The 26,824-nt window shown below is 45.1% G+C and overlaps 1 protein-coding gene across 1 annotated transcript; it reads left to right on the top strand.

The window, feature by feature from the left end:
- Positions 1 to 358: 358 nt before the first annotated feature.
- Positions 359 to 26,759, top strand: LOC139703633 (butyrophilin subfamily 1 member A1-like). Its single transcript, XM_071607116.1, has 6 exons — positions 359 to 692; positions 4,778 to 5,059; positions 7,630 to 7,743; positions 24,857 to 24,883; positions 26,043 to 26,531; positions 26,656 to 26,759. The coding sequence occupies exons 1-6, from the start codon at positions 359 to 361 to the stop codon at positions 26,757 to 26,759; spliced, it is 1,350 nt and encodes a 449-aa protein (XP_071463217.1).
- The last annotated feature ends 65 nt before the right edge of the window (positions 26,760 to 26,824 follow it).

Here is a 26,824-nt window from a genome sequence, read left to right on the forward strand (position 1 = left end):
AGCCTGGCTCATGACAATTCCCCATGCACTCATTGACTCAGTTTATGCCAATGTAAAATGAGGACCACACCCTGTAACTTTGCAGGTTCTGTTAGACTGAAATTGATGCACATGGATTTGAATTCAGTTCTTAGCCCCTGGGAAAGCACACCTGAAGGACCAGGTCTTTGCACCCACCCTCACATCCCGTGTTACCTCCTGAACTCACCTTGCCTTCCAGCGTCCCCTGCTCACTAGCTGGCCATGGCTCAGTGTGTCCATGAGCTGATCTGCTGCTCTCATCACACAGTCGCAGCCCCGCCTGCCAGCCCTTGGCCATGATGCTTTATCTTCCTGATTTCCAGGACAATTCCAAGTGATGGGACCTCGGTCACCAGTCATCGCCGTAGTGGGAACAGGGGCCGAGTTCCCCTGCTGCCTCAGCCCCTCCACGGATGCCCAGCACATGGAAGTCAGGTGGTTCCATGGCAACCACTCGGGCCTCGTGCACTACTACAGGGACTCCAAGGACTACCTGGAGCAGCAGCGGCCAGAGTACCATGGGAGGACGGAGCTCCTGAGGGAGAACATCACCAGAGGGCAGGTGGCCCTGAGGATCCACCCCATCCGCCTTGCAGATGAAGGGGACTACAGGTGTTTATTTGTAAGCTCCACCTACCACAATGAAGCACGGTTCCATGTGGAGGTCACAGGTGAGCCTGTCAAACAGAAGCTCTGATTCAGTTTTTATTGATATTCTGTTTTATCAAGAGCCATATTGATGCCATCGTGTATGGACAGAGTTGGGCTAAGCTACACAAATGCTAGATATGATGCCAAGAAAGGTAGAGATGTGAGGCTCTATTTTTGTCTTTCTTACGTTTTAATAGGAATCTATTTGCATCTCCACATGGTCAACATAATTCCAGGGAGGGAAGTGGAGGGATTCTAGCGTGCCTCATTTCTGATGGGTCCCAGAAGCCCACAGCCTGGGCTTTCAAACCCCACAAGGAGCCAGACAGAGGGAGAAAGACTCCACAACCCACCATCAGGCCTGAGTTCAGTGCACCTCACTACCATGCACATCCAGCACGATCCTGGGTGGTCTAATGTGGTGTTTCCCACCCTTGCCTTCTGGTTTACTTGGGTCCTGCATAAGTTCATGCCCTTCTGTATTGCTCCTGGTCAGATATGAACCCCAGGAAAGTATCTGTCCTGCCAGGTGAAGGAGGAAGGAAGGGTCCAGCTTCAGTGAGAGGCTGAGCCTGCATTAGCCCCCTTCACACACATCTTAAAGCCTCAGAAAGAGTTTTTGTATCTCCCTCCTCTCAGGGGGACCCATGAGAAACCAGCCGCCACCATCAGAGGGCGTTGAGCATACTGAGCTTCTGAAGCCAGGGCAGGTTGGACCTGTTCATCTCCTGTATCAAACAGGGGGCAGCCCCGATGCTCCAATCCCACGGCTTCCCCAAGTCAGGGCAAGTGCAACTGAGCTTTCCACTCAAGCATAAAGAGCAGGTAGAATGCTGAGGAAAACGAGGTAGAACTCATGTCAGCCTCCCCTAGAGCATTGTTGGCATGGAGCACTAGCTATAGCAATGAGTTCCACTGGGCTCCTTATCATGCTCTGGGTCCCCACTGTGCCCAAAGTGGGTTACTGACTTCCTTGTGTTCTCTGCGGGTGGAATGCTTGGTATTTCAGTAGCTATAGAGTTTAGGATGCAACTTTCACAGCACACACATGGTGAAGCCAGAATTCATGAAGGGCCAGGCCTTCCCAAATTATCACAGGCCTTCAGGGCCATCACGGTATAAATACTGGAATAGTAAGTGACAAAATATGTTTCTAAACATGAGATGCTTCTCCAAAGAAAGGCTTCTCTGCTGCCTACTTGAGGCAGCGTCCCTTGGCACACCTCCAGGCAGGCTGTAGTTTCCATCATGTCCTGGTGATGACAGTGGGAACCATCACTCTGAGAACCTGCTATTCTCTTTACTTAAGCCAGGAAAATGAAATAGCCTGTTTCTTCACCTCCTCCCTGTCTAGACCAGGTGTCCTGGGTTGAGCCTCTGGGTCACACCCACTGGACTCCACACAATGCAGCGTGGTGCTGGCTGCTGCGCCAGGTTAGGAGGCCTCACCAGAGCCCAGCTCCTGGTGAACCGCAGGTCCTTGGATTGAGCCTGTGGCCCTCTTCTCCAGAAGGCCTCAGTGTCCTGTGGTGGTCTAGGTTGTGTGGTTTCTGGGCCCACATGTCTTCACCTGCTCCTCCCTCCTAGAGGAGTGAAGTTTGGTTCAAGGTCAGAAATCAGTGCCTGCTGGAAATGTCATCCATTTGGGCAGCCCCAGTGTACTGTGTGTCTTAGAGAAAAGGTTCTCCCACACCTTGGGTTTAGATAGACCCCACGCAGTCCCCAATCTTTAACCATCAGTGGTGCTGCAGGTGAAAATCTTTGCAGAACCCCAGCCTTCGGTGAATTCTGAAGCTGAGTTCTTAAAGCCAAGGCTCATCCCTGTCCCACTCCCCAGCCAGCTTCACAGGAGCACAGATCCATGGACTAACATGTGGTGGGAGCTGCAGGCAGATGTTGAAATTCTCCTCTAGGAGAGAGGAAATACCACTTAAAGCCTTGGTGTCAAGTCATATCCTCAGTCTCTTTGCACTAGCAAAAACCATGGGTTTCCCCCAAGGATGGTCTCAAAGTTAATATCTCGGATTCTGAAAATATGTAACACAGGGGACAGTGGCCTGAATCAGAGAACCACCTTACTCTCTTATCCCCAGAAAATCTGGCACCTTGACGCCATGTTTCTATAAAGTCCTGCTAACTGAGTTCTGTATTTTTAGAATATACTAAACACAAGCCCATCTTTATTGAACTCATGAGGACACAGCCAGTGATGAGACACAGAGGGACATGTTTTCAAGTGAAAGGGCCAGGAGGGACAAGTGGAAACTACCCTCTGTTTCCTTCACTGAGCAGCCCTGTATGCTGAACTGTATGTTCTGATTATAGAGCCCCAGCTACTCCCTGGCTTCTCCAGCCCCTGCGCTGAGAGTGTCACCCATGTCCTAGGGAAAGGGAGCTGCTGTCCCGAGAGCTGAAGCCACTGGCTCTGCTGTGCTGCTCCATGTCAGCACAGGAAATGGGGCCGCTGGGCCGAGCAGGCGTTCCCCACTGCTTCTCAAAGCCCTCAGCTTCTGAAATGACCCTCTCCTGTTCAGACACTGAGGTCCCTGCTGTGCAGGACACCATGGGCTTGAACATTCAATCTTCACTCCAGATGTTTGTTTAGGGCCCAATTAGCAAGGCCTCAGGAGGTGACAAGAGAGGGTCATCAATAGACTCTCAGGGCTTCCATTAACAAATCACCACAAACGAGTTTGCTTGAAACAACAGAAGTTGTTTATTTATCTAGATTTATTTACATTTCTGGAGGCCTTCAGTTCAAATCGAGGAGTTGGAGAGCCAGGCCCCAAGGCCCCTGGGGAGAGCTTCCCTCTCTGATCCAGCTTTTGGCAACCCAGCTGTCCCTGGGCTTGTAGCTTCACCATCCGGTCTTGAACTCCACATCTGCTTGGCTAATGTCCCTGTGTCCCTAGGTCTAACTTTTTTCTCTTGTTAAAAAGTTGCCAGTCATATGGGATCAGGACCCACCCTAATCCAACTCAACCTAGTCTTTACCAATTATCTGAAAAGATTGTGTTACCAAAGAATGTCACATTCACAGGTATGAGGGTGAGGACTTGACCATGTCTTTATAGGAAACCGAACTCAACCCACAATGGGCGGGTTGACCCCCGGTACATTTGTTTGTATCTTATCATTTCTGTTAGCTAAGATTGAGATTATTCACTAACCTGCAAACGAGTGTCCTATAGCAGAGCTTCCTACCTCAAGTGCAGGGGTGTTGGGCACAGGTCTGCCGCAGCAGCTCACCTGTGAGGTTCCACAGTCCACGTTGACCTTGCACCCACCATGGCATGGACTCCTTCTTCACTACCAGGGATGATTCCCAGTCTCCCTGCACTGCAGCCCCAGGAAAGAGGAAGGGGCAGGAGGCAGGGGCACTTCTCCTTAGAAACAGAGTCCACAGCACATGCAATTGCCACTCAGCCCCTGTGGGAAGCTCCAGGCCACTCCTAGCTCCAAAGGGGCTGGGGCATGTGGTCTCCTGGGTGGCCACTGCCACAGGTAGGCTTACCTTGCCCAGGTCTGCGTGGTCCAGAGTGGCGGCTGCTGGGTGCAAACTGCTTTTCACATTTAAACCTAATTGACACTAAGTGACAGGCAAGTCCGTGCCGCAGTTCAGCCAGGCACGTAGTGCTCCGCAGCCTGTGCAGCAAGGGATGGCCAATCTGACGGAGGGCCCCGGCCATATCCAGGAACATAGTGGTGAGCTCCTCTGAGAAGGGCCAGGATGAAGGCCTGGAGGCCAGATGTGGGACTCCCGCTGGGTCCTCATCACCACCAAGGGCAGCTGCACAGGCTGCTCCTGGATTGATAACAAGTTTGGTGTCCAGTTTTCCAAATAACCAGATAAAATGATTAGTATGGCTTCAAAGGGTGGAAAGGAAAAATAAAAAGGACGATAGGGACTCGTATGTTAAATGTTGACATGGGTGATTTACTTTATTCCCCCTAAAGTCCTTTGTGGCCAATATTTATTTATGGATTGATTGATTAGTTTTAGTCCCACTCCCAGTTTACAAAGATGACCAGCAGACGTAAGTTCACACCACTTGAAGTGGCTCAGAACTTGAAGAAGCTGTGTCTGCCTCTCTTCACTTTCCAGGCTCGGGGTCAACCCCTCATATTCATGTTCAAACTGACGATGCCGACGGCCTGAAGCTGACCTGCACATCCATGGGGTGGTATCCAGAGCCCGAGGTACACTGGGAGGACTCTCTGGAGCAGCACCTGACCCCAGCCTCAGAAACCAAGACGACAGATGGAGACGGCTTGTTTGAAGTGCAAACCTCCATCATGGTGGACAAGAGCTTGAGTGCAAATGTGTCCTGCTTCATAAGGAACCCTGTCCTCAGCTCTCAGAAGGGAGTGTGTGTCTCCTTAGCAGGTCAGTGCCCTCCGCATCATATTCTTGAGATCTGGCCATTGAGAGAGAGGGTGTGGCTAGCAAAGGCCCACCACAGACAACCCAGAAGGATGCAGCCATTCACCAGTTTGCAACTCCTCCTACCCAGAGAGCTAGGAAAACATGTCTTCTGTCCTGTTTTATAATTCTCTCCATGGCAAAGAAATGCCATTAGTTTATTTTACAAGAATATGAATGCCTGCATGTGTGAAGGCATTCAGAGAGTAAGGGAGCATTGTAGGATAATGCCAGTTCTCTCCTCTGACCATCCAGCCCACTGCCCAGGGAAACCACTGCCAACAAGTGCAGTGCAGTTGACATTGATGAATTGAGGGGATCCTCTCCGTGTCGCTTTCCAGCTTTGCAGATTTGGGTGAGACTGACCTTCCTGTTCTCAGTGCCCAGGTGTTAGGGAGCAGGAATGAGAGGGTCTCCCCAGAGAGTGTTATGAGTTTAGCTGATGCAGTCATGCCACCAGCACAGAAAGACCCCACAGGCTCTACACCCTCCCACAGTGACTGTGCAGGCATGAAGTCTGCCCAGATGGTTCAGTGCACAGTCCTTTAATAGGAAATGTCTGGATTTGAGGTCTGCAAGTCTGCAGAAGGTGCTCCTGACACCCCATCTGCTTTGGCTCCTGCAGGGTCACCTTTTGCTACCTCCTCTCTGCCCACCTGCAGGTCCACAGCAGGGCTCTGGACATTCACCCTCCTGTTCCCTCCTCCTCCCTATACCCAGCTGGATGCCACACCTGCATGTACAGACATTAGCATCGTCCCCTCTGGGAAGCCATGCCTGAGGCATTTGTACCAAGTTTCCCACTCAGTGTGCGTGACTTTGGTCATGCACGTCATCGTGGGAGGGTAAGCCCCTGAAGACACTGGGCTTATTTCATATTCCTCCTCCTTATTCCTCTTTCATATTCCTCCTCCTTATTCCTCTTTCATATTCCTCCTTCTTAGAACAGTACTAAGGAAGGACTTTGGGTCAACACTCTTTTATGCCTTAGTCTGGGAAGTCACATTTGTTTGAAAAGTTGGAATCATAAAGAAGACAAGCACTAATGTCAGAGGAGTAAATTACTTTTTTTAAAAAGTATTAATCTTAATAACATAAGCTCAGAGGAGAGCAAAGGGATGGAGCCTCCTTCTCAGAACTATACAGTGGAGAAAGGAATAGACATTTAACAGGAAATGATGAGCTGGGATTACAGCCGCAAAAATTATAGTAATACAGAGTTTTTGAAAATCAAAATGTAGAAGATAAAACAGAAAAAGAATATAGTTCTTCATATTTATGTTGGAAGCAATTACTATATAAGTAATAATTTCCCAATTGATTAATTTATAAGCCTTTTGCTAAGATTTTTGGATCAAAGTAATCCATCAACAATAGTGTCCTAAGGCCTGTTTTGAACCAATCTTATTAAGTAAAAGGTGTTGGCAGTAAAGGTCCCCTATGTAAGGTATGATAGGTGACATCAATATGCACATGCATTGTGAAGTATTGCCTTAATCAAGCTAATTAACATTCATCAACTCACATATTTATTACATTTGGTGTGTAGTTAGTGATGTACTCTCTTACAGAATTCCAAGTATACAGGGCTTTATAGTTAAATATAGTCCTTCAATGAGTGGCCTTGATGCCTCTCTTGAACCAACCCATTGTTAAAATATTTGCCCAATAGTCACTTTGAACTGCTGGCCATGGCCATTTCAGAAGAGGCCCTGAGGGGAAGTAGAATTCTGTTTCTAGAACCTTGAACAGGAAACCTATTTGCCAAAACATCACAACCCCTCCCTGATCCTAGAGAAGCTCCCAGGACTCCTCTGCACTGTTACTAGGATCACAAATACATATATGTAAAAGTTAATTGCATAGAGAGGCCTCGTGACAAAGTCCCTTAGGAATGACCTAGTAGGGGGGAGAAGTGGACAGAAGGAGAAACGTGGTACTTTTGAAGATATTACTTATTAAAAAAAATAATTACAAGTCACAAATACAGAGATGCTAATGTTAGTTAAATAATAATGGAAAGGTGGTCAATGGGGAAGAAGTCAGAAAGAAGGAATTGGTCTGGGTGTTCTGTTGTCCAGTAGAATGACGATAGATGATGATGAAGTACACCACAGTTTTAAAAAGCTAGCAGAAAGGTTTTTGTATGTTTTCACCAAGAAGAAATACTATTTGAAGAGAGATGAATGTTAACCCAATTTGAACACTAAACACTGCATATGTGTATCAAAACTTCATATGGCACCCCATAGATATGTAGAATTTGTGTTGATTTTAAGAAATGTTCTTAGTACATAGGTGGCTGAAGAATTGGTTTTGTATCTTCACTGTGTTTAAAATTTTTTACAATTTTTAGTATAAATCCTCTGTGTCTCCATACCTCTGGAGTCGCAGGGCAGCAGGAGTCTCTTCAGGGTCCCTGTTTCCTCGGATTACCAGGAGAGGGGCCCGGAGTGGGAAACTGGGCCCTTCCTGACAGTGTCCCCAGAAGGACATGTGGTCCAGGGACCCTGAGAGAGTGTCCTGTTTTGCAGAGGGCTTGTTCCCCAGCTCCTGCACCTGGATGGTGGTGCTGGCCGTGCTCGTCTCTGTCCTGGTCCTCGCTGCAGCCATCTGTGCTGTGTTCCTGCTTGCCAGGAAAGACAAAGGTGAGTGGGGACAGACCGAAGGACTGCTGTGCAAGAAAGTCAGGAGTGGATGAGGGGCAGTCTTCAGAATTAAAACTGAGAAAGAATAACCTGAACAGGAAACAGAATTCACCTTCACCTTCTGGCCTGCGTCTTTCTCAGATGACAGGTTTCCTCGTTGAGGCAGCCACCTCGTCATGAGAATTATGTGTGTGTCTATGGGATTGTTTTCAGATCTGTCACTTAAATAGTTGCATTCAAAAACTATAACCTCCTATGGATGTATGTGTCTGTCTGTTTGTCTATTTATCTGTCTCTCCATCCAAAGATGGCCAAAGGCTGTGGTGTTTTCTCTTAGCAGAACCCCTTAGTCAGCTTTAGGGCATCTTCTCCTGTCCTCAGAGTGCCAGTGTTTTCTAACTTTGAAAGGTGCATGCTGGATCAGGCTCGGGTGACTCCTCTAGGAACAGTCACAGGATTTTGACAGATTTAAACTACACTCAGGCCAGGGCTGCATGCGCCTGTCTACCTTTTCCCAGTCTCCAAAGAAAGCATCTCCTGAGAGAATTCAATTCCATGCCCCGATTCTCACTCCAGGTGGGCAGTGCTGGGATTGAAGCCAACTGTTGGAAACCTGGGTAGCCCAGGGAACTGTGCAGGATGGGAACCAACTGCTCATCCATGGGCAGTGAAGGGAAAACGCTTCTCAGAAAGAATCACTCCCAGGAGGGCTGGAAGAAGAGCTGAGGCCTTGCCTTCCAGCATGTCCCCCAGTTTGTTGGAAGGTTTCCCTCCATCAGCATCAATGCCAGTGCTGTCCAGGCCCTGACCAGCCCTCCTGTAGGACCAGGATGTGGCTGCCTTAGACCCCTCTATTGACAGATGCTCACCCCATTGCAGTATCCTGAGAGCCAGCTGCACGATTTACTTCCCCTATTCCTGCAAAGGGAGTACTCATACAGGGTGGACAGAAACCAGGGTGGGAAGAGATGCCTGCCCTGTGCACGTGCTGCTCTTGGGCCTCCAGTCCCTGCAACGGACATTTGACAGAGCCCTGCCCAGAGTGTCACATGGCTTGTCCCAAAACATGATGTTACTAATGTTGTGCAACTTTAGAAGACAGGTTTCTTTTTAATATGGAGAGATGTTTGAAGGAACCAAAAATAATATTTGGAAGCCAGAAAAGAATCCAATAGAAAAATATAAGAAGAATGTTGGTTATTGATCAAATAATTTGACAACATGTCTGATAATTTGGAAAATTTTTCAAAATGTACTACTTCAATGTCACCAGTCATCATTTATTCAAAATATCTCATTCAAATTACGATCTTCACTGTTTCCCTTTTGTATCATTTTAATTCAATAATTATATCAGCTTGAACTACAGAAAAATATCAAATAGTGTGTGTGAGTGTGTGTATGTGTCCAATTGTTAGGAGCATATATCCAAAACAATTGCTTAACTACCCTGAATAAGCTGTTTTCTTAAGATACATTGTTTTGGGTCCACATATGCACTCTTTCAGCTCAAACAACATTATCCCAAAGTGTGTGGAATAGGCTTATCACACTGATTTATCATATAAAGGGGGAAAAGGAATATTTACTCTTATTAAGTTGGTTCTACATAAACCAAATTTGAAGAAAATATAGAAAGTAGTTAAATGTAGAGAGTGTAACTGCATAATATTTGTCTAAATTAAACATTTTTTTTAGAATGAAAGAGATCCCTGTTAGTATTTATACCAAAAATGAAATAAAATGAGGACAGCCTGGGGTTTCTCAAATTGGTTTCCATCACCTCTCTACTTAGGAAGGGCTTCTGGTTTTGGGGGTAGAGTAGCTGGGCACAGGTTTGAGGGAACCCCACAAAGTGTATCTTATTATGTATCCCTTTGATTTGGGAGTCACACACATGCATTACCTATTGAAAACAATCAGAAATAAAACTTAGAAAATAAAAAAGAATGATTTGAGCCAGGTGTGGTGGTGCACACCTGTGGTCCTAGCTTGGCAGGCTAAGGAGGGAGAATGGCTTGACCAACCTGGCAACACAGTGAGACCCTCAAGTCAAAAATGACTGATTTATCAAGGAATGTCTATATTCATGCTGAAATGTGGGCGTTTATCTGTTAGCGTGCATTAATTGGGAAGCGTCCATGTATCAAGGTGTCTGGAGAAGTCAAGGGCACAGGCAACACAGGTGTGACTCTAGTTCCTATGGGGAAAGTAACGTTTCCCACTTTCTAAATTTCCTGGTGCCTGGCGTGAGGTCCAGTCCAGGGATGCTGCAGTGGTTGGGACCTGGTCTGGTTACCACCAGGGCCCATTGTGTTCTGCTTGGTCCCCAGGGTTGTACAACAGAAAGGCGGTCAGACTTCTTAACTGAGCTAATGGGAGGACCTTAGGTCACTGAGAGTGTGAGGTGGTTCTCGCGCCACCCATTGCTAGTTCCCTTGAGAAATTTGCTAAAGAGGGAGCGGGTCTGGGTCCTCCTCCTCCTTCTGTGTCCTGCACATTGCTAATGGGATTTAAAATGCTGCAATCTTGGTGAAAAGCAGCCTGGCATTTTCTCAAAAAGCTGTGCACAGAATTATCCTAGGACCAAGCACCCCCCTCAGGTGTGTGCCCACAGAGTCAACAACAGGGGTCACCTGCCCTTGAGCGTCCATTGTGGCATTACTCACAAGAGCCACAGGCATCAATATCCCAGGCATCCACAGTCATATGAATGGATGAACAAATATGGCATAGATTCAGACACAAAAAACAAGTTGTTATATTCTCTAATAGAGATAAACTTTCAAAATACTACATAGAAAAATAAGCCAAACATAAACAGACAAACAGTGTGTGACTTATTAATATGCAACATTGTCAGATGTGAGTTCCCAGAAGGAAGAAGTGGATTAGGGAACAGCTGGAGCTGGGGTGGAGTCATGGGATCCTCTGCCTAATGCTTAGGTTCCATTTGGTGTGAAGCAGAGCCTGGAAGCAGAGGTGAGGAAGGCACAGCTGTGGAACAGAGCTGTTGCCACTGGGCCACTCACTTCACAATGGTTAAAGCACTAAAGAGTCTGCACCAGAGCAGGCAAAGTTGCTTTCCTCATAACATTGGGCTTGGAGGTAAAAGTCCTGAACTCCACTCCTGGATTAAAGCGTTGCTTCTTTTTTTTTTTTCTGTTGCCCTTTTTTTTTTTTTTTTTCCTGCACCCTGCTCTCTATACTTGGGGAAGACAGGAATGTGGACATTTCTGGGCTCCTTCAACTACAGATAGGAACTCTGTGGGGACCTGATATCTAACTGGATCTGCAGAGCTCTTGTGAGCTGAAAGGCAGCTCCCCCAGGCCCCAGTGAGTCTTACCAATCAATCCATCTTTCTTTTCTTTTCTTAGGTCTACTCAAGACAAAGCACGGTGAGTTGGCTTAGTTTTAACTCACAGAACCTCATCCCCCCATTAGGTCTCTGGAACACATTGTCCAGCATGAGAAGGTGTGGGAAGTGGGAGAGCTCAGAAAGTTCCAAGGAACTCAGGCCATCCGTGTTAGCAGCAGATCAGGGGAAAGCGTGGGTGAGGACGAGCCACCTGCCCTGCTTAACATGCCTGTGTGCACACTTCCAGCAACATCTCCAAGGGGCAGCTGTGCTTTGGTAGTTCCAGAGAACCCAGGCAGAATCACCATACCACTCTGCCTAGCAAGTCTTCTATGAGGACCCCGTAGAGCACAGGCTCTCCAACTTGGGGGTGCCACAGGTTCAGCTATTAAAAGTGCAGAGAGCTGAGCCCTATGCCAACTTCTGGTTCAGCAGGTCCAGGCTGGTCCTAAAAATGAGGACTCTACAAGCTAATGTGTGACGCTGACACTGCAGGGCCAGGGACCACACTGATGGTTTAGGAAGATATTGAGAAGCATTTAAACATCAGAGTTTAAAGTTGATGTATTAAATCTCGATGTAGGAGAATAGTCCAAGGTTGAACACAGGAGGAATGGGTCAAATCCAGCAAGAAGACAAGCTGTTACCAAGTGTGTCCACACCTGGGTCTTACCTACCTGTGGGCCTTACAAGTAGAGAAGAAGATGTAAGAATGAGAAATAGACTGAGATTTACTTCTGAGAGGAAGACAATTTATTCTGCTTTGATTTTAAAATCAAAAGAGCCATTTTGGAAACTCCATTTTCACTCACTTGGTCTATTTGGACCAGGTAAGTGCACCTGCTTCATCCCAAGGATTACGATTAAGATGTTACAAGCTGAAGATGAGGACCTTGGGTCCTGCTGCTGTTGCAAAGACGTCCCTGGCAGAGCAGGCTGGCCCTGGGGGAGGCACTAGGCTTACAGGGTAAAGCTGTTCTGAGGGAATTAGAGAGGGGCAGCACTGCCCTGTGTCCTAGTCCAGGGCTCTGGAGGGCAGATGCTGAGCTTGATCAGAAAAGCAGGTCTCCAGGTCTCCAGAGTAGGCAGAGATTCCCGACAGAGTTGAGGTGCAAGTGTGATCTCTGCAGGCCACTTCTCAGGTGAAGAGCCCCTCCAGGTGAGTAAACATGGGTAAGAATCATCGATACCTACCTGAGCTTAGAAACACAATATTGGAGGTAAATCTCCTTTGGGTCTTGACCCTCTACCTCCAACTAGTTAATAATATCAGAGAAATTATTCTTCAAACAGTTTAAAATTATTTAAATAGAAAATGCCTAATGCCTGTGGCAGTGTTTCCCCCAAGGAGCCCCATAACCCAGAGAACTCTCCTGTACCATAACCCATAACTCTCTCCTGTACCACGGTGGGCACCCAGAGAAGGGGTGAGGGAGAAGTTGCTCAGGCAAACCCATGTGACCCATCCCAATCTGACATGGATGGAATCACAAGCCGAGATCATCCATCCTTGTCAACTGTGACTCTGAGCACAGCCACATCTCTGAGCTCATACACATGGAAAACGTAAATCCCAACTTACACAAGTCATAGACTTTGGTGGCCTGCGGAATAATGAACTGTCAGGATTTTAGACAAGTACCTTTTAACTTGGGCACATATTTGTTTTTAAGATAGGCTCAAGGGACACATGGTGAGTCATTCATAAATTCCTCTCTGCTAAAGTATTTGGCTACAATTTAAAGGCCAGGTGATTTTGAAGGACAGATTTGAGGAAGGAAATATCAATAAATATCAATGGCGAGTTTGAGATTCTTAGTGTCCCTAATGAGCTTGATCAAGCATCCCTTTGCTTTGTTGGATTATTATCTCTGTTATTCCTTCCAGGTTGTAAATATGACTTTGATTCTGAGGAATAAAGAAACTGGTTGTAGAAACTGGGCAGAATGCTAAAGGAAAGGTTGCAGTAAACCCATAAAATCCTAGAAAAGGAGCCAATCTGAAAACAGCCCCATCCACCATCGAGAGCTCTACCAATGCCCACTGTTACCACTTCTTATTTCTTGCTCATTATTTTGCTGGTTTTGTTTGCTTACTCCTTTCCCTGGGTTTGAGAAGAAGGAAGGCTCCCTAATTGTATGTGAAGTGCCTTCTTTGCATTTGCCTCTCTGTGCCTGGAGGATCCTCTCTAACCCTCTGGGATTTAGAATCCTTCCCCATGCCCACACACCAATAACCAAAGAATCTTGCTCTTTATCATCACCAAGTCACACCCTATGAAGTGCTCAAGGACAAAAACATCTTTGCAATGCCCAGGATTTCTTCCAGTTGTGGCCCTGGAGACGGACTGGCTGGTCCGGGGCATCCTGACTCTTTCCACTCTTTCCATACCTACTCCTGCCCAGGGCCTGGAACCCTGTCCCTGTCCCTTAGTGCTCAGGTCTCACAGAAGAACCAGATGAGTTCTTTGAGGAATATCTTACAGGGAGCCCCACAGAAAAGAGAAGAAACCTGAGGCAAGGGTGGACACAGGCCACAGGGCAATGGCCCTCCACAGTGCTTTGCAAGTCTCAGAAAACCACCTGGGGATGATGAGGAAACACCGTCTCAGCATCTCTTCTGCCTTGTCCTCATTCTTATCTCATATCTGGCTAATCTTTTACAAAGTCATGGCTTGAAAGAATCGAGTCAAGATTGCTTCTCTAGCAAGTCTCCCAGACTTTGATAGCTGTGGACTTATCTTTGTTTATTACTTATCTCATTTCATACAGAACAGCTAATTAAGCAGAAAGGTGAGTACAATTTCTTTACGTTTTGGAGGCAAACATACTGTGGAAAAATGTTTGATATATTAAAGTTATGTTACAATTAATTTAGACATAATAATCATCAATTATTTTAAAGTGTATTTATGTCATTTATCTGCTGAAATTATCATTGATAATATTATGAATTGTAGTCACACAGACATTTTAATTTTAAGATTATCACACTGAAGCATATTCACTGTGAATATCTCAGCTTATTAAATGATTTTATTTTTTTAAGGCCACATAAAGCATAACCCTAATCCTAACCATAACCCTAAACCTGGATGCATATTCTTGGTTGGCCTTTTCTATGATTGTTTCTAGGTGAATACATCAACAACAAAATTCTGATTAATTTTCACCTTGATTTTTCTTGTGATTCAGTTTTCAATTTCTCCCTTAATATTATTTTGCTTTATTATGTTGGAAAATACTAACCAAATGTATCACAGAATCAACTCTGAACTTTTTTAAAGGCTTTTTCCTGATCTTATGTAATAAAATTAAAAAAAAGAAAATATCTGAAACTATTGACCCATTTATCCATATTTTAATGATTTTTCTCACAATATATTTTAATTTAATTTTTTAATCTCTTTCAACCTTGTTATTTTTAGCTTTGTTGAGGTATCAGGACAAATAAAGCTTGCATATATTCCAGCTGTACAAGGTGGTGTATACCTATAGAGCTGTAGCTCTCCCTGCTATATAAACATGTCATGGCTAATGTTCTTCTCTGTCTCTCCACATGGTTTTGAGTTAAAGTCCATATTAGTCTAGGTGACTCAGTTCTTTCTTGGTTTCACTGGCATGAGACAGTTTCCATCACTTCACTTTGGGTGTATCTGTCCTTATGGGTGAAGTGACTTTCCTGTGGTTTGTGTACAGCTGCAACTTGTTTCCAATGCCTCCAGCCACTCTGTCTTCTAATGAGAGGATTCAACCCCCTTGCACTCAGGCAGTCAATGGCAACAGGGCTTGCTGCTGCCATGGGCCTGTTTTCTTACTGGTTTCTCCCTTTTCTCCTCCTAGCATCTGTGATTAAATGATTTTCTCCCACAGTATCCTAACTCCTCACTGTTGGATTTTTGTGCATCTCTTAAGAGATTTGCTTTGTGGTCCCTGTGAGGCTTACAGAAAACATAGTTTTAACAAACTATTTTAAGCAAACAGGAACTTAACTGACCACAAAGAAATGAACTGGGCAGAATGAAACTCAACATCTTAACTCCATTAACCAACACACCTCTTGAAAGTATATGTCACAATTTTTATCTTTTTATATTATGTGTCCCTTGACCATTTGCTGTGGCTATGCCCTTGCTTTTAATCTGTGTTTTGGCTTTGTGTTAAGACTATAGATGGATTCCACACGTGGTTACCATGTCTTTACACTGTCAACACAGACCTCCGGGTCCCTGGTCGCACCCCACTTGGCTGACACATGTAGCTGCAGCCCTTCTCCATCAGCCTCTCCATATATCTCAAGTGTTTTGATTTTTCCTGGTGATCTTTCCTTTGGAGTTATCATTTGCTGGGGCCCCTGCAGAGCTATTCCTGTTTGGGAATAGCCACCTCACTGCTTGTGAGGAAAGGTGGGGCCTGGTGCCTCCTACTTCTCCATCTGGCCAATGTCTCTCACTGTCAGCTTTATCCTTTATAATATTTGCCCTCTTGTAGGTCTTTGGACTTGCTTTTTTCCCATCTGGAACTTGTGTGTCCTCGGTCACCTCCAGGTTAGCTCTGCCTTCCCTCTAGGAGAGTGGCAACTCTTTGTTCCCCCTGGGGTGGGACGGAGCCCTCCCCGGGCTCCCATTCTCTTGCTTGTCCTGTCACCTTGCATGTTGGTCTGTACAGGTGACAAGGTGGGGCTACCTCTCCTTCACTGCTAGACCTGGTAGCCTGCTGAGTTTCTGGCCCTTGGCTGATATATAACTAACTGTTGAGTGGAAGAATGAATCTTTGTTTTTGAGGCAGATATTGATTAGTATTTTTTTTTAATCTATAGACATATTTAAGGAGAAATGACATATAATCAATCATTTAATGTTTCTCAAAATCATTTTGTGTCTGGCTGATGAATTTCATGGAATGATATTTAAAATTCATTTTTAAAGTGATTATTGATTTATATATTTTTTATTCATTCTTTTTAGTTATACATGACAGTAGAGTGTATTTTGACATATTACACATACATGGAGAATAACTTCCCATTCTTGTGGTTGTATATGATGTGGAATTTCACTGGTCATGTATTCATATATGAACATAGGAAAGTGATGACTGTCTAATTCATTCTACTGCCTTTCAAGTCCTCTCTCCCCTCCCTCCCACCCACTAATCATGGCCCTCCTCCCACCCCTGCCTACTGTGAGTCAGCATCTGCATATCAGAGCGAACACTAGGCCTTTGGTTTGGGGGTATTGGCTTTTTTCAATTAGCATGATAGCCTCCAGTTCCATCCATCAAATCAGATAGGATAAGAGAAATATGAAATCCATTCTGTTTATTAATCTCAGGTTTGAATATTCTGTAACACCTAATTTTTCATATAATCTGTTATTCCTGGCAATTAATATTTTATAGTGACTTGGTCATACACTGGTATGAGCAATTTGGTACGTGCATTTGACAGGCTTCCTCTGGGCCACAGAGAGTCCCATCTGAACAGTCAGGTCAGGAGCTGCCTAGGAACACACCTGCCTATAGGGGACCAGCCAGATTGTACAGGACCTAAGAAGGAAGAAGTGGTGGTTCCAAAGGGAGTCTTTAAATTGTCCATCTTGCCATAAAGGGACATATTGGGACTGGCCAGTGGTTGCAAGGGCACAGAGGATTACCTTTAAGAATCTTAACACAGAGCCAGGCAGATGAATGGAAGAGCAGGGAACGGAAGAGCCAGAAGCTTCCCAGAAGCTCAGGAGACTGGAGCAGGAAGATGTCGAGTTCAAAGCCAGCCTCAGCAAAAGCGAGGCACTAACCAAGTCAGTGAGACCACATCTCTAAATAAAATACAAACTAGGGCTGAAGATGTGTCTCAGTGGTTATGTGCCCCTGATTTCAAGCACCAGTACCCATAAAGAAGAAGAAGAAGTAGGAGGAGGAGGAGGAGGAGGAAGTCATCAATACAGAGATGTCCTCTGCTGAGACAGGGTCCTCCTCTTTCTCTTTTCAAATCTGCACCTGACCTGTCTTCAGTGCTTTTGTGCTGGGTAAACCAGAGGCTTCGAGGAGATGTGAGAAGATGTCCCCTGTGTGCAGAGTGGGAGGCTGCACTTCCTAGACAAATTATGACCCCAGATCTCTACCACTAAAAGGTTCTGGAAGCCCTTCTGAAGGACTTAGAGTGAGAGTGATTCCTGCCTAAAGCAAGTGGGTTGTAGATCTTCCTATAGCCAGCAGCAAAGGTGTAAGTGACCGTGTGTTATGTGGCCACATTTGGTCAAATGCTTAACTGCTGTTTTGAGAAAACATGAACTAGGTACTACGAAACAGAGATCATTATTGTGACGCTTCCAAAGAAGCTTCTGAGGATCTGTTTACCCTTGATGTCTGAAATACTCCAAATGTGAGGCAGATGAATGGAAGAGCAGGGAAATTCCAGACACCTTCAACTGTTTATGTAGGAGAATCAGCATAAGGTGGAGACTGAGGTAAGGTCCAGCTTGGAAGACCCCAGGCTTCAGGACGGCTAAAGAGCCAGGACTTTAAAACACTAAGGTGTGCATCTGGAAACACTCTTGCTATTTCTGGAGCTCCCTAAGACATGTTGTTTACGTGGAATGCAAGAGGCATCCTCCTTCTTGATCCACAGAATAAAGCAAGCCCTTCTGGAAACCATCCAGAGCTGGCTCTGCCCTGAGTTATTTTATTTGCTCCTGGTCACTTGACAGGTCTTCTCCTCTTTAATACTTTGGTGATGAATTGAGTACCTCAAAGTTAGTTGAGGATGGAGAGTTTGTAACTAATTGTTGCCTGTTTTCTCAGCAGGAGAACCTCACCCGAAACTTAAAGGCATAAAGGGAAAATTTTTAATATTCTGTTCCATATAAATATATTCACAGGTTAAAAAGTGTTTTTCAGTTTGTGTTATGACTTCTTACTCGGGTAATATGAGTTCCTCTCTGTGTCACACACACTAGAACACCCAGCTTTGGTCTCAGGTTCTCTGTTGTCAAATGGAGACCAAATCCTGGGATGGACTGTCTGTGGTTAAGAACAAGAGGAAATTTGTTAATATTGTTTTTTTGTGCTTTTTCATATATAGAAGAAATAGAACAAGAGAAAGGTAAGTGACATTTATTTTTGACCCATGCAGTAGTTTGACATATACACAATTGATCTTTGTGATTGTTGCAACAAAACCAAAATCCATTAGCAATTCCTTTAATCACCTAAAAATAATGTTTGGGGGCAATTAAACCAATATCGTGGTAATTTCAAAGGTCCGTATTGAGCATTCATAGAAGGTAGACAGTCCTGGCAGGGATGGGGGAAAGGCGTGGTGTGGGGCTTCAGCCTTTCCACCTCCCTCGCGCCCCCCAGTGATGACGAGTGACTCCTCCCACAGCAGGAGGAGTGAGCCCATGGGTCCTGCTGAGGAGGGGCCAGCCAGGCCAAGTTGCTGAAGAGCAGGGACTGGGAGTGAGAGGCGGTGGTGAGGAAGGAGAGCGCTGGCTGCACTGCTGTCCAGAGTGAGCCAGCGGGTGGCCTGGTCAGAGGAGAGGGACATCAGCCCTGGGACTCTCTTTCCCAAGCCCAGGCAGAGCCAAGCCCAGGCGGCCAGCACGCAGATCTCGTTCCAGGAGAGAATGTTACCTGAACGCTGGCCAAGAATTGAGAGGCCGAACGGATCTGCGCTCAGGTGGTGCTGCGCATGTCACATTTTCTTGAGGGCAGAGAATGCATTATACGGTTAGGTGGGAGGTTTTCTGGAAGAAAACTAAGAAGGAATCCACTCAGAGATGCTCCAATAAGCAAACAGCCTAAAAGTCAGCCGATTATTTGGTATTCAGTATTTGGTATTAAAATTCACAAATCAGATTTATTCCTGAGCCATTATACAAATCTAACAGTGCCTAATCTATTGAATAAAAACTGTTTCATTGAAGGAAATAAAATCTGTGTGATTTATGTGGTTCCTTTTAATTTATTCATCCATTCATTAATGTTGGTTCACCTAGGAGATAAATAAGTGGTGTTTAGACTTTAATGTGTATTAATGGGATCTGAAATCAGACTGACCTGTTTAAAATTATTTCAGTTCTTAAGATTTCCAAGATCTTGCAGTTTTTTAATCTCACTCAGCCGCATTTTTCATTTGCAATTTACCTATGATAATGCTATTGAGGTGATATCATTCACACTCAAGATTAAAATTTTGCATATTTAAATACCTGAACACATATTACAGATAATGTTATTCTTACTACTACCAGAATCATAGCTATTAATTTCCAGAAAAAGCATGATTCTATCTGCTTTACCAAATTCTGAGATCCCATGAAATCAAAATGAATCTATGGCATCTATTTAATCCTCACTCAATTATTTCTGTGAAATAATAAATTAGCTTAAAAATTAGTTTAAATAATCATGTAGGCAACAATGTATCCTGGGCCTGAATATTCTCCTCTCACATGCTCACTGCTCTTTCACTGACAGAGCTGGTCTACGGCCCAATATATTCATAAAGTATTTCACTACATTGAGCCTCCCATGACCAGGAATTGTTGACCTGTGCATGGTGATAATGAGTTAAGGGTCATCAGTTAGGTGAATTTGCATTTTCACCCATGTCAGCTAATTTGTTTTCCACTTGTTTGTTTTTCAGCTGCACTCCTGGAGAAATGTGGTAAGTTTTAGTTAGCCATTGCATACTGAAACCCACCATTCTGTTTTAGGAAGATAAATCTCTTGATGTGCTCATGAATATGATGATTTCACCATTATCCAGGAAATGGTTGCGGAAAGGCTGAATTCATGAACCTGGGAGAAGTAGGAATCTAGTCCTTAAATTATGTTGGGTTCTAGAGAGAGAGAGTTTCTTCTTTGTCCACTCCAGTGTCCATTGCCCCAAGTCTCTATAACACTGTTTTGCTCTCCCAAGTCCACACTCCATCCAAATGCAGCCTACCACTGCACACACACACAGCCAAGTGCCCTGCCATTGCTCATCCTAGAGCCACAGAATGGTCATTGTCTCTGGAGGGACTGGGCCTGCTCCACTGCACACAGTGCCACTGCCAAGACTCACAGCCCCACTAGAGGAGACAAGCCATAGGGTCCCAAATGGAAGGGGCTCTGCCTGTTCCTAGGGACTCCGTGCCTCAAAACTTACCAAAAATATCCTGCTTCAGCGTGAGACGGCTGTGTGGGTGCCATGCCCAGGGGTGAGGAGCCTGCTCCTGGGCTTGTGCCATGGCCTGTCGACTCTCCCAAAGGGGGGCTCTTCATGCTGCCAACACATAGAGATTTGTGTGAAAGCAAAGAAGCAAGAACAGCATGGTGGGACTGTTTCAAAGCATCCCACGCTGCTGCCTCCCCTTAGGCACCAGACGAAATGCCACCAGGTTTGCCAGGAGGTGTTGTTCACAATGGTATTTGCAAAGTTGTCCCTGCTTCATCTGACTTTGGAGGGAACTCAGAGGCAGATTCTCTGCCTAGCAAAATCTTTTTCCATAAGGTAAGCTACTAAGTACAGCAGTGCTTCAAATGAGCCTGTGCAAAGAAACCCCTCATTGGATTTAGGATGACTTCAGACACATCCTGTTCTTTAAGCCTTTATTTATTTGTTTGTTTATGTTTCCAATAATTGTGACCAACTCATTCATACAGGGTAAATCAAACTTGGTTTTAATTTAAAATAAAATCAATTGCATTTTTTGGTTTGGGTACCAAGGACTGAACCCAGGGATGCCTAACCACTGAGCCACATCCCCAGTCTTTTCTTTATGGTTTATTTTAAGACAGGCTCTCACCAAGTTTCTTGGGGCCTCCCTAAGTTTCTGAGCCTGGCTTTGAACTTGCTATCCTCTTGCCTCTCCCTCCAAAACCACTGGGATAACAGGTGTGCACCACTGTGCCAGGCTCAAATGCATTTTTAAAAGAATGCAAACAAACTGCCCTTGTATAAGGAAAAGAAAAGCATCATGCATGGAAGAAGAAAAGCTTATAACTATAGTTTATGTTACTTAAATTGGTCATATTGTATTAATCTATTTTATGCTCCTATAATAGAATACCAGAGACTGGTATTTCATATGTACCTTGATTTATTTAAAGCACAGATTTACTTCTTACAATGGCCCAAGGTCATGGCACCAGCATCCTGTGAGGGCCAACTTGCTGCATCATTTCATGGTGGAAGGTGGAAAGGCAGAAGATTTCATGTGCAGCATAGAGAGGGGAAGGTGCCTCGCCCACTCCTTTATCAGGAACTCCCAAGAGAACCAGCCCACACCATGATCATGGCACTAACTCCTTCATGAGGACGGTTCTCCCATTACAGAATTGCCTAGTAATAGTTCTGTCTTCCAACACAGCTGCATAGCAGATTATTTCTTCCACATGCACTTCCAGGGACATTCAGACCACAGCTTTCCATGGTGAAAATTTCTGGTCCCCCACATCTATGTCATTCTCCCATGCAAAATACATTTATTCCGTCTCAATATCCTCAAAGTCCTAATTTTTTCTATCACCAAAGGAAAAGTCTAAGGACCAGAGTCTCATCTGAATCAGACACAGGGAAGAAGACTCCAGGTGTGAGTCACATGGGGACAATTCTTCTCCAGCCCAGAGCCTGTGAAATCAGCAAGGTTCATGATTCCAAATATAAGGAAAGACATGAGACAGGTATACTTTTTTCCAGTTATTATATAAGAGGGAAAAAGGAACAAAGGAGTAACAGATACCAAGCCTAAAACTTCACTGATAAAATAATATCTAGCTGGGCACAGTGGTGCACACCTGTAATCCTAGCAGCTCAGGAGGCTGAGAAATGAGGGTTGTGAGTTCAAAGTCAGCCTCAGCAACTTAGCAAGGCATTACGCAACTCAGTGAGACCGTGACTAGAAATAAAATAGAAAATAGGGCTGGTAATGTGGCTCTGTGTTTGATTGCCCCTGACTTCAATTTCTGGTACCAAATAATAATAATAATAATAATAATAATAATAATAATAACAACAACAACATTAAGATTTAAAGCTGGAAGGTAACATAATTTCTACTGCAGATTGATGGAGCACATTGATGGGCTTCCTCATGCCATTATCTTCGTGTGTCTATTATTGTGCTTTGATTTTCTCTGTCCTACCTCTACCCTGGCTTCTCCTTCCTTCTATTCCCCCTCCAGAATACTTCCTCTTCTACTTTCAGTTCATCTTTTTACATACAAGGCATTAAGGTCTTTTTTTCTCCACATACTCACCACGATGTTTTGCTCTGTCTTGATCACAGCCATTCTAACTGGGGTGAGATGGTTTCTCATGGTGGTATTGACCTGCAGTTACTCCTTGTGGCTAATGATATTGAATGGTTTTTTATTTTGTTTTTTTGTTTTAAAAAACTTGAAAAGGAACTTTGATCATCTACTCTGGAAAGATGCGGGGACCCATGTCCTTAGCCCTGTCTTCAGGGCTGACAAGGACTTTGAGGATTTACAGAAAGGGGACTGAGGTCCAGTGTGAGGAGCTTACACAGCTGGAGGCTTTGCACAGCTGCCAATGCAGGAGGTCTTGGTCAGGTGTGCCCTGCCCATCCTTATCTCAGGCTGGTCCCACAGGGCCTTGTCCAATAAGGAAGTTGCTGTTGCCTGAGCTGGGAAAGGTGGATGGACTCTACTCTTCACATGAGGTCCATCCATCAGCCCTTTTTCCTGGAATCCAGGGTGACTTTGGAGCAAAGAAGGTTGGTGTAAAATGCAAGCAGAGAGGCCGAGTCTTTAGTCCCCCTTTTAGCCCCCCACAGACATTTACAGGACAAAGTGAAGAATCTTAAGTCCTTGTCACCATCTTTCCTGTCCTCTGCCATTCCTCAGTCCTGAGGGACCTGGAGTGTTGGCCAGTCTGGTCAGCAGGTTCCTTGTCCCAGTGCTAAACTTGTCTTTAAACAATAGCTGGAACATAAAAGCAAAAAGGATCAGAAGTTAAGCCTGAAAGTAGAAGCACCATGATAAATTATAAAGCGGAATATAAGTGAGCCGAAGTCTGAAGTTACCAGTTAAATAAGTCATGCAGGGCTTCTCTCTCCTTTTAGATGGTTCCACAAATATGGGCTACTAAAAATATATAGTTGGGATCATATTTTCTTGTCTTTGTCTAAATACAGGGCCCCTGTCCAAGCTATTTGCTCCACCTTCTCTGTGCAGGAGTCTGGTGGAAGGGCTTTGGTGCCAGGCAACCGTCCGTGAGAACCCCTTCTCCGTGACTTGGGGGCTTTACTTAACTTCTGCTAGAGCTTCCACAATTGCACATAGCATCACATTAAAAGGCTTCTGTCTTCCTCTCAAGTCTCCCTGCATCCCTGTTGTCCCACTTCTCATTCCTCCTCTTGTTATTACATTGTTGAACTTCCCTGCTGAGTGTTTAAGACCAAGTAGGTGACGCCTGTGCTGACCCCTCTCCTTCTACTGCTCAGTAAGCTGAGACTTTTCAGGCCTACTCTTAGAAACTTTTGAGAAGCCTCTTGGCCCCTTCAGTCTCTTCCTCTACTAGTTGTGTCATTTGACAGAATGCGTCAAAGTCTTGCTGACCACATGGAGCTTGCCTTGAACTGTTAGGGACATTTCCCTCCCCAAAGACACTCCTCTGAAAAATGTTTGCAGATGGTTTCCTGGCCTCCAGGGTCCTCTTGGTCCCCCTGACTGATAGGGTAGGTGACTCACTCAAGTGGCGAGGCCCTTAAAGAGGGTCCTGGCTGACCTTGTAAAGCAAGACCAAAAATATTTGTTATTTTTCTTAGCCTTTATAATCTCACAGATGAGAAATATAGATAATCTTTACTTGTGTGTCTGCTTTGATCAAAATAAGAAAAAAATTAAATCCATAATATAAAAGACTAGGCCACTAGTCATTATTTACAAAAATAAATAATATTCAGGCATTAAACTATGCTTGTTACTTTCATGGAAAATATGAAATAAAGTTTAAAATGAATAGAAAAGATGATGAAGTAGCATTATTGGATGGTCTTTTTTGCTGTTATGAATTAAAATATAATATATAAGTAAAAAGATATTTTAACATTTTGTATCTAACTATTGAAAATGTAATAGAATTGATTCTCTCTCTCTCTCTCTCTCTCTCTCTCTTCCCTCCCTCTCCCTCTCCCTCTCTCCCTTTTTCTCTCTAATAATATGAATACATACTAAATAAAAATAATTGCCATGAAGAGCAATGAACCAGTGCATGGCAGTTTCTGACACTAGATCTAAGGAGCAGATTCAGTGACCTCCAGGGCGGACAAGCTCTGGCTCTCTGTGTGCCTCGCATGTGTTCTGGGCAGCCAGCCCATGCAGTCCTGAGCCCAGAGATGCCCTGTGTGGTCTGAGGCAGCCAGTTCCTTCTATCCCTGAGCCCAGAGATATGTTCCACATATCCAGTAATGCCACACAAGTCATATAAAATTAAAGCTAAGGATCAAATGTCTCAGAATTTTGTAAATTAATATCTTTCTACCTGTTTTATTTGTTTTAGATAAAATTAACAAAGAGCTTGGTAAGTCCTGTGTCTCTATCATAAGGTAAATTATAAATGTGTCCTGTGACCACTTAGAACACTTACCTCTTCCTATTTACTGTTGCAGAAGAAAGAAAATTCCTTGGAGAACAGGGTAAGTGAAGCCAGGATTCCCAATTGATGTGCCATGTGCCATTACCTACAACAGCCCTGTCCTTCCCTGTCACCCAGTTAACCCTGAACATCTTCATCAATTGCAGGTCTGAATAAAATCCGAAAATTTGCAGGTAAGTGCAAAGTGATTACTCTGTGGGGAAGACTGACTTTGTGCTTGCAATGTCATCTGCAGTTCCATCAGTCCCCCTGTGAAAAAAGAGAAGTGTTTTCCCTCCCCATCTCTAGCACACATTTGAACTGTCAACATAATCTGATTCTGGGCTTACGTTCTTTCCAATAAGCACCAATTTGCTGACTAGGAAAGGTTTCATTTTAGAAAAGACCACAGTGCAGTAGCTGTGCAAACAGGGGTAACATGGTGTCACCTGATCTGAAATAACTTTCTAGGTAAGTGAGAAATCAGTCCTCTCTCTGTCCTGACCTCAGCAATTCCACAGCCACAAGACTGTCTAGATCAAGCAGACTGGTGAGACGGGCTGGTTTCCTTTTCTCTCTTCTCCTAAAGTCTCAGAGCTCTCATGCCTCTCAGGTTCCCCTGATCAACCTGCACAAACACCACCATTTCTCCTTGTAGAAAAGAGAAGGTGGAGAGGGCTGCCTCTGTGGATCCAGTCCCTGCCACCCCCACCGTGGGTACCCTCTCATCTGTTCGACTGTCAACCCTCCACAAGGAGCTGCCTCTGAACATGCCTTCTCAACTCTCTCCCTTGCCCTCCACTTTGTCCAGAGGCCCCGTTCCTGAAGACAGGCTCTGGTGGGGCCTCCCTCCCTCGGAGTGCTGCCTTTCTGGCTGGGTCCTCTGCCTGCTCACATGCTGCTGTCCACCGCCCACCTCCCGCTGCTTGGGCCCTCAGGCATGCTCTGTCTCTCTGCTCTGCATGTAAGGGCCTCCACAGCCACCTCTATCCCTTTGAATCCACCCAGGTGGGTGGGGTAGACCTTGCTTAAATATTGAAGAAATATCCTGAGATCTGTACTGTCATTACCTATGTCAAGGCCCTAACCATGGACGTCCCAACCTATAACCAGGTCCTTTGGAACCTGTGATGAAACACCTCACGTCTGTTGTAGAGATGAAATAGTTCAGGGATAGTTCACACTGAGTCAGAACCGTTTTGTGTTTGGTTGTGGAATGGCCTCATGGGAAATAGCATACGGATCCTGTCCTTACTTATGGAAAGAACCTCAAGTGTGACCTGTTTTTGCCTTGTCTTACAATCTGGATGGTTCTAGTGGAAATCCTACCATTAATTCTCCTTCCTTCTGCAGAAGACATAATACTGGATAAAGACACTGCTCACCCTTACCTTGCCGTGTCACCTGATGGAAAGTGTGTGAAATCCGTGACCAAAAAGCAGGACGTGCCGGACAAACCTGAGCGATTTGATACAATGCCAGCGGTGCTGGGTCGGAACCGTTTCTCCAGTGGCAGCCACTACTGGGAGGTGGAAGTAGCAGGGAACAGCAAGTGGACCGTCGGGATCTGTGTGGAGTCAGTGAACCGCAAAGGACAGTACATCTCTGCTAAGACCCAGAGCGGGTTCTGGACCCTGTGCCTGAAAGATGGCACGTACAAGGCCCTCTCCGTCTCCCACCACGTTCTCCAGGTCACAGGTCCCCTCCTGAGGGTGGGCATTTTTCTGCAGTATAAGGAAGGGTTGATCTCGTTCTACAATGTGACTGAATGTACCATTCTCCACACTTTCAAAAGTGAGTTCACTGAGCCCCTGAGGCCGTACTTCTACCCCGAGCCTGCTGGTGAGAAAAGTACAAATGGCCTTACCATTGTCAAGGTGCCAGCCGCAGACCCTGCTGTCCCTCTCTAGAGCGTAGTGGTTATGTCCTCATGGGTCATAATGACAGTCTGGGTTGCCATTCCCAGAGCAGAGAGCTGCAAGCCACAAGAAGCCAGGCTCCCTGCAGACATTTGGGAAGACTCAGGATGCCTTCAGCTGCTCCGGCTGCTGTCCCTCTCCCCCTCAATGAATGTGCTTCCTTCCATCCCCTTCCCTGCAGAAAGACAAAGCTCTGCCATCCTTCTTAGACTCTGA

Source organism: Marmota flaviventris (genome assembly GCF_047511675.1).
Source record: "Marmota flaviventris isolate mMarFla1 chromosome 5 unlocalized genomic scaffold, mMarFla1.hap1 SUPER_5_unloc_1, whole genome shotgun sequence".
Classification (NCBI taxonomy): domain Eukaryota; kingdom Metazoa; phylum Chordata; class Mammalia; order Rodentia; family Sciuridae; genus Marmota; species Marmota flaviventris.